Source organism: Corvus brachyrhynchos, unplaced genomic scaffold (assembly GCF_000691975.1).
Source record: "Corvus brachyrhynchos isolate BGI_N302 unplaced genomic scaffold, ASM69197v1 scaffold65, whole genome shotgun sequence".
NCBI lineage: Eukaryota > Metazoa > Chordata > Aves > Passeriformes > Corvidae > Corvus > Corvus brachyrhynchos.
Window position 1 is genome coordinate 3,622,646 of NW_008238365.1, and position 15,228 is coordinate 3,637,873.

The following is a 15,228-nucleotide window of genomic DNA, read 5'->3' on the forward strand; positions in this document are numbered from 1 at the left end:
TGAGGGCAAGGAGAGCTGCACTGTCTGAGCCTCATTGTCTCTTCCATCTCTCTGGCCAAAATTCTACCTCCCCTTCCCCTCTATATGTTGTGCTTGAGACCATGACCACCACCCCAAACGTGCCACAACCCCCTTGGTGAGCAGCACCAGCAGCAATTCCCAGGTGTTTGGGTTCAGTTGGGAACTGGTTTTATCATCACCAGCTTTGTGACTGAAAAAGCTGGGATGTCGTTAAACAATGAGAGTTTAGGATAGAATCTAAGCAAAAGGGAAGATATTGAGTATAAACAGGCATAAACGTCATTATTTTCTAGAAATTATTTATTTAAAATTTAAAACCATATTACTTCATACAGCAAACTGTGCACTTTGATATATCACAGTGTCTTAAAAAGGAAAATAATCAGAACTTTTTCTTTTTTTTTTTTTATTTTTTGGAAATTGTATTTACATCAGCCTAGAATGATCAGCAAGTAACACAGTTACTATGAAACCAAAATTGTTACAAAATGTTTACAAAAAACTATATTCATAGAAATTCTGCATGTCCACAAAGGAAAATCCCCTGAATGTCACGGAGACTATTTTTTCCTTTTTCCCACTCTTTTCTGTTTTGTTGTTTGTTCTTTTTTTTTTTTTTTGTCTTTTTCTTTTTTTGAGAAACATGTCAAAGTAAGGTACAGAGCAGAGGGCTCATGATGCCAATGCCTGGGAATTCTCCTGCCCTGCCAGCCCCGAGCACTCTGTGGACTGTCGTGCCCCACGGTCACTGGGTGCTGGGGTAAACACTGGGTGAAGCCACCAGGATCCACGATGTCCCTTTGCTGTGACCCCCCCAGAGAGCCTCTGTGCCAGCACCCGGCTGAATCCTGCTCCCAGCAGCCACCACCGAGGTGGAGCAGTGGGTGCCCAGAGCTGGAGCTGGTTCCTCTTTGCATATTCTGTCTCTCTGTGGGTTTGTCCCCTCGACATCAGACCTGACACATGCTGTTGGTTGACTCCAAACAGAAAATCCACCCCAGGGAAGCTGCTGGATGTCCCTGCTCTGTCTCACAGGAGAGTTGAAGGGAAAAAGCAAGTGATAAGGGGACGGTGAGCCAAGGTGACAACAGTTTAGATACAATTTAATAACCCAAACCTGCTTTTTCTGTATTTCCTCCTCAGTTTTCCAGTCCCTCTGCCTAAGTGAAGAAAGGAACCAAGTTAAACAGCGTTGGAAGTCGGATGATTTCAGACGTGAGTTGTCGCTAGTCCCAACCAGGTCACGGACGCTCACAGAAGGCTTCGAGGCTTTGTCATGGGGTCTGTCCCTTCCCAATTCTCCCAGCACATAGTTGTGAGGCGTGGGGCTCGCTGCTCCTCCTCTGGGATGAACACACATGGCTTTGGGCTCCAGGACCAGGAGCACACACGGAGGCACGGGAGAGGCTCCGGGAGCTCTCCTGGGTGAGCTGCCCCCGGGTCCCGCAGGAAGGCTGAGGGCTGAGATCGTCCACGTTCCCTCAGGTCACAGTGAGCGGGGGCCAGGGGGAAGGGTCTGTGCCGGGCTGGGGTCCCAGCAGCTCCTCTGCATTGTTTTGGGCGCTGCAGAACGTTCCCTTATTGAATGTCAAGTGTTTCAAGGATCAAAACTTCAACACAAAGCCATAATGTAGATGCAGGAATTTGGCTGCAGTTCGTGGCTGATTTAGGAGTGTAGGGACGGAAGGAAAGGGTTCATCTGCAGGGTTTGATCTGGCTGGCAGTACACCAGTAATTCCAGATGCTCACCTGTCACATTTGTGAGTAAAATCAAATCAGGCTGGTGTCAATAAATAAATGGGGTTTGTGGTATTTACAGTATTTATTTATTTTTTAAAAATCTGCGAAGAAGCAAAACGAATGCTGATTTCTGTGGTATTTTACTCTCTGGACATTTAAAGCCAGTTTCAGGTTTTGTTTTCATCTCTGCTTTTTTTTAGAGCTTAGAAATTCACAAGGAAAATGTAAAATCTACTACTCTGACAAGCCTAACAATTTGCAGAGGAGTACAGAAAGCATGTCATTAGCTTTTGGAAGCTGCCCCACACTTCAGTCTGTCCTCTGCTCAAGGTACTTGGGCAGCAAACTATTAAGAATCTGATACCCATTGCATTGGCAGCTTTCATGCCTAATTTTTCATGGTTTTTGTGAAAAGGTGGAAATGAATGTAAATTCTTTGCATATCTTTACTTTAGTCAAAGTATGACAAATCACCTGGTTTTGTTTGGAGTCACTCTGTTGTTTCTTTACATCATGGAAAAGCAAAATAGGGACAAACTGTGTTCCATGATGGGGTGGGGGAGCAGCTCTTCCCCCTCGAGCTAATTTACTAATTCTGCTCAGCTCGAGACAACCTTCCTGACTGAGCATGGAGAGGAACAGGTGGGGAAAAATCCAAAATCAGCTACAGATGGGTTTGTTCCTTGGGGCGAGGAGAAACTTTCCAGAATGGCCGTGCTGCTTGGGAGGGCAAACGGGGTCAGTTCAGCGGCCGGTTCCTGCAGTGGCCACAGCACCCGCTGCAGCCATGGCACAGAGCAAGGCTCTGGGTGCAGAGCTTGGGCACTGGCTGGTCCATCCCTGCCCCGCCTGCCTTCCACACAGGTGGGCACAGCTGGGGTCCTGCAGCAGGTCACTGTCCCTCTTACCCCTGCAGAGGAAGGGCGCTGCTGTTTTCTACACCACCAGTGTTTAAATCAGAGCTTTTAAGCACCTTTGCATCACCTGTGACACTCTGGGTTACAGTGGGCAGAGGAATTTCCATTTGTTTAATTTTGTGAATGAATCCACAGTGTCCCACTGGCTGCCTGCGGGTCCCCTGGCAGGGATGGAGCTGAGGGACGCTACTCGAGTGTTACTTTAGGTCAGCAGAGGGGTCTTTGGTAATTCTGCCTAAATTCATCTGCAGGACCAACCTTCTGGGTTAAGCAACCTGAAAATAAGAACACAATTCATGGAGGATTTCCTAAAAACATTTTAGTGTGTGTTTGCTGAAATCCCATGGACAGGCTGCCTGAGGGATGGCAGTTCGTGGTCAGAGCAGGAGGGACCCCAGGCTTGGCTCTGGCAGCTCTGCTCCTCCCAGGCCAGCCCTGGCCCCGCAGGCTGAGATCCATCTTTCAGGTCCTTGATGCAATGGACAGCACTCAGTCCTAAACCAGGCCCACAGTCCCCTCCCAGTCTTGAGTTGCATTTCAGTGGTGCTGAATTTCATGGAAATCGGTAGTTTTGGCTCTTGGAAGCAGCTCTGCTCCTGCTGCTGCTGGAGCCCGTGGACCTGGGTGCTTCCCATGCTTCTCTGCAGGATAGACTGAGCTTTGCAGAAAGAGCAGAGACGGAGCTGAGGACCTGGAGATCACGGTGTCACCCTGGGCTTGGGCTGGAGCTTGGCACGGGGAGTGTGAGTGGTGTCACTCGGAGGTGCAGAAGGTCCTGGGCATGCCACGCTGTGCCCTCCCTGGCCCGGAACTTGGGTCCATTCAGGCTCACTCCCCCCTTCCCAGTCGGCTGCCCTGGATCTGCTGAGGAACGTGTGTCACCTTCTGCCACCATGTTCCCAGGTGGACATCCCACTCCGGATGGCTGCGGCCAGCACAGCCGCGAGGTGAGGGGCCACCGCGAGCTGCTTTGAGGGCAGGCACAGCCTTGACCATCCCAGTGCTTCCCAGATGCCTCTTCCTTTCCCGGACAGTGTATCCAAAATGTGCTGTGTGTGTCGGTGTGGATCAGGTGCTGACACCTGACCGAGTGTTCCTGCTTATTGCCGTGCTGATGGAGGCATGCTTGGGGCTCCTCCTCACCCACTCAGGGTTGGCTCAATTCTGCTTCACCTCCGCGTGTTTTCAGTGTGTAAACATCAGACTCCTGGGTGGTGGTTGGACTCCATGAGGCCTGGAGGATCGAAGCATTAAAAAAAAGGAATGAAAAGTAACAAAACCAGCGCAAAAAGCCCCAAGACCCACGTTACTGTCCGTGCTTGGAAGTTCTGGCTCCTCTGCGGTGATGGATGCAGCTGGGTTGCAAAGGCCTTGTTCTTGAAATGAACAAACCAGGCTTTTTTTTCTTTTCTTTTCTTTTTTTTTTTTTTTTTCTTGTTTTTTAATCCATTCTTCCCTAGTTAAGGGTGCATCCAGCCTTGTCTGCCACAATTCCTTCCCTCCCACCCCCCCACTCCCATTCCCTAGGGAAACACAGGTGCCAATCCGGTGTTGCAGGTCATGTTGTCCTTGCCGGGCAGCCGTCGGTCGTTGAAGGTGTGCATGTTGATCACCGCGTCCGTCTTCACCATCACGGGGGGCTGGGGCTTGTGCTTGCCCCGGCGCTGGCAGGTGAGCGACAGCCGGATCTCGTCGGCCACGGCGCTGCAGAAGGAGCGCTGGGGACAGCGGGGACAAAGCGCTCTGTTACTGCTGCAATGTTCTGCTCCCCCTCTGCGAGCAGGGGGGCTGGAAGGGCTCAGCAGAGGGTGAGCATGAGGTTTGGGGCTGTTTCAGGCATCGGCTGAGCTCTGCGGGACCGCGGGGCTGCGTGGGCACCTTGGCAAGGGCTGTACCTTTGACAGGCTAAATCCTGCACAAGGGCAGAGCTGCTGGAGCTCTGGCTCTATGTGATCCCTGGGGGGAGGCGGGGCTGGGTCTGACCCTCCTGCTACTGGGCAGCTCTCATTTCTCTATCTAGTCCGCCGTGATGGCAGATCGCTTTGATTTCTGGTCATGCACACAAATGCACGTTCCACTTACTGCATCGGGACACCCACGGAAGAGGAAGAGCATAAAAGCAGTTCCGTTGTTTCCTGAACAGATCAGCCACTGATGGGCTGCGTCTGAGAGTGTGGCAAAGAGTTGGTAAGACAGTGTGAGGCTTCCTGGTGGGCCCTGACCCGTTGCTCTTTGAATGGGAGTGGGGAGAAGGCATGTATAGTCACACCTGGAAGGTGCAAGTGATTTCAAGTGGATGTAACAGCTGAGAAAGGCCCCTCCTAGGGACTTCTGCCTATATTTTAATGATTTATTTGTCAGCTTGCTCTAAACTACCCTACAAACGTGTCCTGGTCTGGCTGCTGCAGCAGCAGATGACCCTGATCAGAGCAGACATGACTTTCCCCCGAGTGGAGGCTGTCAGAGGGACAGACCAGTGAGCCCCTGGGGATGGTGTTTTAGGGGTGCCAGGCTGGATCCCTCTGCCCCTTCCCTGCCTGTCTCTGGGGTCAGCATGCTGGGCTAAGGGGGCTGAGGGAATCAGAGGGAATCAGTACCTGCTCACGCTCGGCCGTTTTGCGCAGCTTGTAGATGAACTCCACCATGGCCACGAAAACAGACAGCACCAGGCCGGCTGCCAGGACGATGAAGATCCCTCCGATGTTCTGGATGCCCAGAGCACTGGCCTCCTTGTTCTCATCCTCAGGGCAGCCGTTCCCCCGCCACCACTTCTCCTTCATGACGTGGAGCTTGTCCTCCTCCTGGAGCTGCAGGATGGCAATGGTGATCTTGTCCCTGTACGGTGACCCTGGGGATGGGAACACCATTATACACAGAGGGAAAGTGGGACTAAAATCCCACCAAGTAGGGAAGGTGTCTGTGTTAAGCAGAGCAGTTCAGACCTCTCTTCAGCAGGCAGACAGTGTAAAGTCTGGTATTTGGAATTTTGCTACTGGGAGTGGATTATTTTAATCACCCCTGTTGTGTTTGCGGTAACCGGCCCCCCTCGGGGTACCTGCAGAGCTGTCACTTACCCATGGGTGTCCCAATCCCATAGCCTTTGGTGTCAATGAGCCCCCCGATCTGGGTGAGGTTGCAGTTCCTCTGGGTGATGTACTCGATGGTGGTGGACTCCATCAGCAGCGCGTAATCGGCCGTCAGGGTTCGCTGGATCCCCTCCTCGTTGTTTTTAACCAGTGCCGTGGGTTTGCTGCTCATGAAAGCCCACATTTTTTCAAAGGTGGAAATTTTGGATTTCTGGAAAAATGATATGCCCCAGCCCCAAAATAAGAATGAATATCCATTTGCTGAAAGCTGGTATCTTTTCAGTAAATAATAATAATAGTTGAGAACAGATCACACAATGGAGCAACCATAAATTTGACTTTGTCTTAAATACCTCTTTTCCTTCACTGTCCAACACTGTTTGGATTTATGTTGCCATAAAGTGAGACATAGGTTGCAGCAAACATCCCACTGTGCATGTGCTTCTGGTCCTGAGGTGGAACTGAGACCCTGCCCAATGCCCTGGAGGCCCCCTTGTCTCACAGGCCATTGTTAGTTCTGCTTAAATGTGTTCATTTCCTAACCAGGATTTGTTTACCCTGTAATGTTTCTGCATGCAGCGAGAACAGGGAGGGTTTTGGAGGACATGGTTTTCTCTACACTCTGTGATATTTTTGTCTTTCCTCAAGCATGGCAAGGAAACATGTCTCCTCTGAGATATGTGCAACTGCCAAACAGATTTAACGCATCCATGTAAACAGAAGCACAGAGATATTCAAGAAGATTGTCTTATGGCTAAAAATAAACATGGATATTCTTTCACTATCAGCAGACATTCTGTTGCAAAGGAAGGAGTATGTTTCCTAGCTTGCTATTTGTGTGAATGTTTTTTTCCTTCTAGAAAAATGTGTTGAGTGAGAAGAAATATGGTTATTTTACGTCTTGCCATAACATTTGAAATGTACCATTTATCTACGAGCACCTTCTGAGTTGTCTCTGTCAGTTATCACAAAAGTCACAGAATCACAGAGTCCCAGAATGGTTTGGGTTGGGACAGACCTTAAAGCTCATCCAGTTCCACCTCCTGCCATGGGCAGGGACACCTTCCACGATCCCAGACTACTGGTCAGAACTGGCTTTAGTTTAGGAGGATTCCCCAGACAGGCAGAGCAGTGTCCTCTTGCCCCTTCGCTGGTCCCAGTGCTCCTGTAGGTCAGTGCTTCTGCCTCAGACCAGCCCTGTTCCTCCAGTGGGCTCTGGAACAGCACTTGGATATTGAGGCTTGTGTTTCCACCGCTGCTGGCTCCTTTATGCACCGTTCTTCTTTTCTGCCCAATTTCTTGTTTTTCCTAGATCTCTTTTTGCCTTCTTATTTCATAAGATGCAGCTTAGTCAGCCAAACCTCCTCCTCCACTGTGCTCCTCAGCGAGCCTGGAGCTGGCTGATAAGTCAGAGAGCTGATAAGTCCCTGTGCTTTGCCTGGAATAAGGGCGGCCGCTCAGCAGCCGCTGCACGGGGAATCGCTGCTGCAGAGCTGTGACTTCAGCCGTCGTTTATCTCTCTACTGGTCTCTGTCCTTCCATGAGAAAGCAGGAGATGGAGCCCCAGCCCAGCCCAACTGCTGCTGCCACAGCTCCCCTCCATTTCTTCAGTATCACCCAAAATGTGCCAGCATAGGTTCTTCTGATAAAACCATAATAAATAAAGGTGAGGTAGCTAAAAGTCCCTTGTAATGCTTCGCATTCCAAATGCTTTGCCCATCCACCTCCTTTATTCCAGCGTGTTTAGCAAAAGTTAAACAAAAGCTCATCACCCCAGAGCTGGGTAGTGCAGTGCTGTTCAAACAAAGGCTGTTCCTCTGCCCTTAACCCTGTGGGCCCCTTCTCCTGACTGAAATACCCAGGGATTCATTTCTTCTCCATTAAAGCTCATGCTTGTTATAATCCACTTGATGAATGCACAACAGTGGATGTGCCGGAGCAAACTTCATTCAAGAGGCAGGATAATCTCCCTCGCTTGAAAATCTGGACCAGTGCCTGTAAGGTAGATTTGTGGCATCTATCAAACCTCAAAGAGCAGCAAGAAATGTAGCCTCCAAAAGGATTATTAAATATCTGTACATTACAATGGGTAATTGAAATGAATCGTGTGCTCGGCTGGCTGATAAGGACTTGTTTAACATTTATATAGTTCACATCAGAGGCCTCTTGGTTCCTTGGCTGTCCCTCTCTCTTCTTCTCGTTCTGCATTTAATGCTCCCTGGGTGTTGACACAGAGCTTTTAACATCAGTGTTCTCCCAGTTTAGAGCAGAGAGCAAAATAAACTGGCAAAAAATCAATAGGCTGCATTTAGTGAAGCAAATGGGACTTGCATGAGGCACTGGACCTCTTCAGGCGACTGAAATTACATGAGACAGGGTTCCCTGGAAGAGAAAAACCACTTTTCTCTTCTTCTCTTAAATCACTGCTCCTGACCAGCTTGAAAGGATTTAATTGTGTTTGGGATGCCAGGAAGAGTCCAGATTTCTCAGTGCTGGCTGTGCTCCTTTGAGCCCAGCTCCGGCCATGCCAGGGGTCGAGCACTCCTCCAGCTGGGGCACACCTGGGTAAGGGCTGGCCACGAGAATGGAGCTGCTGGTCACTGCTCATTTGTGCCTAATGAACAGCTGGAACAGAGATCCGGGCACAGGGCCAAGACCCCGGCAGGGAAGATGAGGTGGGGGGTCCCTCCAGGAGGGAGGTCAGGCCATTGGTGCAGCTCACACACAGCCCTGGTCAGGGCAATCTCAGGCTCTAAAACCTAATAAGAACACTGCTTTTCCAAGGGAAAATTCCCCAGCTGGAATTTCCAGCACAGCCCTCACAGGCTGATGGTTTGCTAAAAACCTGGAAGCAGCTGTCAGTCATTGTGAGAGTGATGTCAGTCATCTATCCCAAATCGCAGGAACAGCAAGGGCAGGAGCGTCCCTGCTCCAGCTCACACTCAGTTAAGCCAAAGAACATGTTTTATAGTTGAGGGAAAAGTTCATTTCTCCCTGTCCTCCTCTCAGATACTTGGGTCACACTGCAAAGGCGTTGCTTATCGATGGGAATTTGGATGTCGTCAGCCAGGACTGCACCATGGAAAAAAGCAAAACAATCTTAGTCGTAATTTAGTAATAAAGAATGCCTTAAATTGTGTTTATTTTGCTGATGTTTTTTTCTGTGTTCTTTATTTGTATGTGCATTTGATTTTGCTGGACTCCTGCTTTTACCACTGTTTACCTTAAAAGATCCTTGCTGGGGTTAGTTACTGGTCTGATCTGGTATTTGCTGTGCTGTAGCTGGGTGCTAATTTCTTCTTGAGACATTCCCCATTTACTTTTATGGGCTTCTTAAAAGAAGCATATCTCAGTTTGTTGTGGATAAAGAGACCCTCCTGTGCCCCCACATTTTCTAGAGGGTCTCCAGGTCCCCTTCAGTGACAACTTTGCTGCCAAAGGTAGATGAGGAGGGACTGCTTGGGTGCTCTGAAGCATTAAGATAAATGATCTGACACTGGCTTCTTCCTGGCACAGAAGATCTTGTGTCAGGAGCTCCGGGACGTTAGGACTGATGGAGATATTACTAATTATCAAGGGCTGGTGCTGCAGCCATGGCTCACACGGGGGGGTCGAGTCTCTTTCCTGCTCACATCTCTCCCTCCGACACATGTGAGTGGAGCTTCTCCTTGATTTGTTCAGGATAAATAACACCAGAATCTGGTCTGCTGTGCTCTGCATCTTAATCACCTCGTGTTAGTGCTAAATGAGATGTGTGTGTGAAAGCCGAGTGCCAGCCCCTCCGAACGCAGCGATCACAGCGACACTGAGAACGCCTCCGAGTTCATTCTTCAGAGTCACAGCTCAGAAGCCACCTTTAATAAGCAGTTCTGCAGGGCCAGTCACCCAAATCAATTAATGGAATCGTTTAGAGGAGCCCCTATGAGGCACCTTGCCAAGACATATACGCTTTTTTAACAGCCAAATTGGCACGAAAGGAACTTTCAGGCTTAAGATTTTCAGTTCCATCCTGTATGAAAAAATAAATTGATTTCCACCAACTGAAGATACTTAGCCTTGAGGATTTAACATTTCTGTATGAGTGAGTATCTGTACACACATACGCACACTCACACCCAGACTCCAAACTGCACGTGAGACCTGGCCTTCCATTCAGAGAGACAGCATCCTCTGTGGGATGGGAAGGATTTCTGGCACGAGTTATAATGAACTCTAGATGCTGTTCCTAAATTGAGTGATCTGTGTTTATTCCTGTAACTCAATCTGCATTGCCAGGGAGTAAACACCTTCTCAAAAGTTCTTTTCATGAAGTCCAAATCTGCCAGTATGGTTCGTAAAACTCTCTCTTCTTCCCATTTGCCATGGCTGGTTTGCTCAGCTGCATGGGGCCAAATTTTGTGGGAAAAACATCCCTCGTTGTGCAGCTGTCCCAGAGGTGTCTTGGTTCCATTGGGACCTTCTGCAGTGTCCCTGGTGAGCTCTGCACAAGCTCTTGGGCAGCCTGAACAGAGGTCGAACTGGTCAATGCTTTGGGAACCGTCTCATGGAACAGCATGGAAAGGCATCTGCCTTCATCTTCCTCCCATTGCCCATTGCTCCCTAAGATCAGCTCCCAGGATGGTGCTCTCCTCCTGCATTCCTGGGGGGGATCCAGCATGGACTGTGATGGGCACTGACAGAGGCTGCAGGGCCCGGGTGTGCTCAGGGTTGGTGTGTGCGGTTTGCAGCTGATTTAACACAGAGAGATGAAGGAGCGTGTTCCTGCTATGAGGGGAATGACTTTGGGGAACAGCCATACAAGGAGCCAGGCAGTAATTTGGGCCAAGTACAGCAGGTAATCCCCGGAGCAGGTGAGATCCTCATTTGTGTGCTGCCATCAGCCTTTTGTCCCAGCAGTGACAGCGTGTTCAGAGCTGCTGGAGTGCTCAGGCTCTGGATGTCCAGGAGTGCTCTAGGACCCGTGGCTGGCGTGGGCTGTCTCTGCTCGTGATCCCTGGAGCAGAGCAGAGGAAGGGGAGGGAAGCCATGTGCTGTTCCTCCAGTGCCACTCATCTGAGGGAGTGTGGATCCTCAGCTGACACCCGGTGCCCGGAGCTCTGTGCTGTGACAGGTGTCCCCATGGAGGTGGCACTGACAGAGCAGCTGAACCAAAACTACTTCAGGAATTACCCAGTTGAGGACAAAGACCTTGCTGGGGGCTGGCAGAAATCCTGTCTCTCCCACGTCCCTCTGTACTCGAAGGACAAGTGCACAGAGCATCCCACATGGGCGCTCCCACTGCTCCAGTAATGGAAACACTTGTCAGAAGGGACATTCCTGAGAATTCATCTCCATACAACAATGATAATAAAAAGGAAAAGGAAAATATGCTGCATCAATAAACCATGCCAACGCTGTTAGAAGCCTGAAGTATGATTCTGATGGATAATGATATGAAGCAATAAATATACTGTGTCCTGGTGACTGTTAAAAGAGATAGTTTCCTTTTATTCCCATATAAAATTCATATTGGAAAGCGCAGTTAAAGCACACAGTTATAGCCTGCCTTTCCCTGCTGGCTGTTCCAGGTTTATATGGCTTTGGAAGATACCACCACGCATCTGGCTGTGCCATGGACAGAACTGCATGGACCAGCTCCACTGCAGGAGGCAAATGGGCCCGCAGCAGCAACTGGGCATTCCCAGAATCATTAAAGATCAAACTAACCCCTCCGTGGTTCTTTATCAACCTCTGCTGCTGCCTGTCAGAGTCAGGACAAGGATTCAGGGAGGACAGTGGCTTCTCAGCCAGAGCAGAGCCAAGAGAAGTTGCACAGGAACAATGCTCTCTCTATTATTAAAATCCAGCATATTGATTTCCTTTAATGAGTCTTGGCAATTAAACTGCTAAGGCCTCGTCAAGCTGCCATCACCCCGTGCCCGCTCAAATATTGCAGCAGCAGGCACAACCTGCTTGGTAAAGCCTGAACTGTGTTTGTCCCATGTGTGTCCTTCTGCATTAGGGTGGCAGAGGGGGAAGAAGCCAGAAGTGCAGGGGAGCCAGCCCCCATTCCTGAGCCAAAGCCTGGGATCTGCCTGGGGCCTCTTTCCTTGCCAGGGTGATAATTCCTTAATCACCCCTCATTTCTATCCCTTTATTCTCTCTCTTTTTAAGCTGGGTTTTTACAGGCCAGTAGTGGTTTTAAAGGTCATTTTACATCTCTTAGTTTCTTTCTATTTTTGAGGCAACGGTGGAATCTGACTGACTTCTGAATTTAATTATGCTTTAAATAGAAGAAGTTAATGCAATTGGATTGTGATGCACGGGTAGTGTTACCTTGCCCTGGATCTCAAAGGTTAATAAAACTGGATTACATTGATATGAATACCTGAAGGACAAAAAAGATATTTCAGCTATACAAGATACTGGTCAGGAAGGGCACTTTGCACCATCTGTCCAGCTGTGGGTTTCATTTGGGCTCTCCTCTGTCCCTGAAGGCTGGCTGGATCACTCTGGGGGCTCCATGGGGCTGTGCTGGCAGAGGCAAGGAAGGAGCTGGGTGGGTCAAATGTGGAAATTGGGAAGATGCTTTAGGGAATGTAAGATTATTCTGTAAGACTTTAATGCAAGCTACACTTTGGTATGTCCTACGTTTTAGGGTGACTGAGCCAATATTGGGTAGAGCCTCCAAAACTGTAAAATCAGTTTAATTTTGTAACTGTGAGCTCAGTTAACAATAGAAAAGGGGAATTTAGCCTTGGTGGGAGTCAGGTAAATGACACTCTCAGTGGGCAAGATGTGAGACTGAAAGAAGCTGTGTGGAAGGAGCAGCAGGGGCGGCTTGGGAAGCTGTCTGTCTTTGGATCTTTGTTCTGGCTCCCGATGGCCTCAGCATGTTGCATCTCTGCCCAGAAGGTAGAAAGCCTCTGCCCGGTCTCACCTTGAAGAAGGTCATGGTAGCTCCATCCTTCACTGCTCCATACTCTATTTTTGTCTGCTTTGCCAAGTCATCTGCCGAGTCGATGGGGGATTCCATCCTCTCCACCGTCAGGAAAGCCGCAAGGTTGGCCGTGTAGGACGAGATGATAATTAGGGTGAAGAACCACCATATGCCACCAATGATCCGTGTAGACAGGGCTTTGGGCATCAGCTCCGAGCCTGGGGTGGGAGAGGGGAAGGAGGGGAGAGGAAATAGAGGGAAAGGACCCATTTCATATATCCATATGTACATTTCATATACATATATATATATATATATATGAGATCAGATTTCGCTATCAAAACTGTTCCAGCTATGTAATTAAAGCCAACTGGTTTTGAGGCAAATTATCCAGACATCTTACATGCGATGACATCAGTGGGGTTTTTGTAGCATTTGCAGAAAAACCCTCTCCCTTGATTACTGACCTTGGGTACAGTGCCCAATTTACAGGAAACATCCAAACTGAAGTAATTAACTGGGCTGCTTTTATGAGATTTAAATAGCAAGCTATTTATGAACTTTTATAAGTGTTTTGTTCTGCCATTTAAAAAGGGCTTTGCTTTTAAACAGATTATTTTCAAAAGACTCACTCTGGGGAGTGTGTTCAAATGCACAAGGTTTTAAAAAAATCAAACAGCGAGAGAAAGGAACTATCAGGGTGCAGGGCTTTGAATGCCAGTTAGAAGTGGAGAAGCAGGAGATGTTACAGCATAAAAGGTGTAGTGGGTCTGGAATGACTTTTATTGAGCAGACATGAAGGGCTGAATGGGCTGTGCTATTTTTGTAATCACCCAAAACACCTTTTAAAGCCAGGCAAGAGCTTTGGGTTTGAAACAGCTGTGCTCAGAGGATTTATCAGCCTGGAATGTGCAACAAAGATTGGGCTTTGCAAAGCAATTTTAGGCAGCATGGCATCAAAGCGGAGCATGGGGCGTAGTTTTGCTCCCTTCAGAGTGCAGCAAGGAGACACCAGGAAGAGAAGTCCTGGATATTGAGGGTGCTTTGGTTCTTCTCAAGATCCTGTTTCTTCCCTCTTCCATCTCCGGCCCTTTGATGCATCGGATGCTGTGACATCAGTCTGGCTTTGAAATATTTTTCTTCTTAGATGCAGAATTGAGTTAAAAAGAATATAGCTCTTTTCATTTATCAGCATCTGATAAGAGGGATGATTCATCCTGCTAAACCATCTTGCTGGGAACTGTCACTGTCCATGAGGGCAGCCGAGATCCAGGAGGAATCTCTATTACAGGCGGCAGCGGTGGCAGTGGAGCTCGGAGCAGGAGCTCTGTGCCTGCCACTGAGCCAAGGCTGTGCTTCTTTTGCTCTCTGGATATAACCAGTGATACACGGTAAATTAAAGTGTGACAAATGTTTGACATTTTCCACTTATTTCTATTCCTGGATTTTCTGCAATTAGATCACAGCTGAATTTTGTTCCTTATTCGGAGCTGCTCCCCAGCTCCCCCCCGCTGTCTTCTGAACAGATTTATTCTACTCATTCCATTGCTCTATTCCATTCACACACAGGAATGTAATCCCATCCATATCCCGTTTTTGAGGTCCCTGTCATGGTGGCTCACCAGTGCCACTGACAGCACTCCTGAAGGGCTGCTGGGCAGAGGCTCCCAGGGCAGCTCCTCACCTCTGCCCTGGGCTGGGGGAGCTTCAGGGCATCTCACACTGCTCAGAATGACCAGGGGAGGGGAAAAATGGGGATGGAGCAGAGGGCAAAACACCCTGTCTGCTGGAAAAGTTGATTTAGAACAGAGAGAGCCACGTCAGAGATCCTGAAACTGAACAAATGATTTGAATAAACAGAAATAGGAATCTACAGAGTCTCTGGGATGTGGGGAATGAAGCAGCTGAGGGAGATGAAGGCAGCATACCTCCTTGGAGCAGGCTGGGTGTGTGCTCAGCACTGCAGGGGCCAGGAGGTGCCAGGAGGTACCAGGAGGTTGCAGCCAAAACAAATTTTAAATTTAAAAAACCCTAACAGCAGGTGGGTGCTGCCCTACCTTGCTGCATCAGCGCTCCCATCCCGAACCAGAAGCTGTTCAAGAGGGTGAAGTTGTTCTCCACGATGTCCGAGCCCGGGTTGCAGGGATGGGCGTCGTACCACTCGTACGGGCTGAACCTGCGGCACGCACGGAAAGCAGAGTTTGTTAGTTGGGATGTGGCAGGACAAGACCCTAAAGGAACTGGAAAAAAGGAGTCTCAATGCCTCTGGTGCTGCTGTGCAGGGGCTGCCCACCCTCTGGTGAGCAGCTTTATACAGAAAAAGGCAAATTCAGCCCAAGTCACCCACATGGCCATAAGTCCATGTCCTGCATTCCGGAGAGCAGAGAGACCTGGGAAGCCAAGTTCTCCTGAGGTGTCTCAGGTTCTCCAGAGCCTTTGGTCACTTTGGATCATCTCTTCAATACTGCATCCTACAACAGCACCCGGAGCTCGTGAGAGTGGGATGGGATGGGATGGGATGGGATGGGATGGGATGGGATGGGAT

At 49.1% G+C, this 15,228-nt stretch overlaps 1 protein-coding gene across 1 annotated transcript in view; it reads right to left on the reverse strand.

The window, feature by feature from the left end:
• Positions 1 to 313: 313 nt before the first annotated feature.
• GRIK3 (glutamate ionotropic receptor kainate type subunit 3) overlaps positions 314 to 15,228 on the reverse strand; it is a gene marked incomplete at its 5' end in the record, with an annotated part of 50,595 nt that continues 35,680 nt past the window's right edge. The window contains 5 exons of the mRNA XM_017736121.1: positions 314 to 4,396; positions 5,276 to 5,526; positions 5,753 to 5,975; positions 12,684 to 12,901; positions 14,741 to 14,859. Of these exons, the coding sequence (XP_017591610.1) occupies positions 4,202 to 4,396; positions 5,276 to 5,526; positions 5,753 to 5,975; positions 12,684 to 12,901; positions 14,741 to 14,859 (1,006 nt within the window). The remainder of the gene's footprint in view (positions 4,397 to 5,275; positions 5,527 to 5,752; positions 5,976 to 12,683; positions 12,902 to 14,740; positions 14,860 to 15,228) is intronic.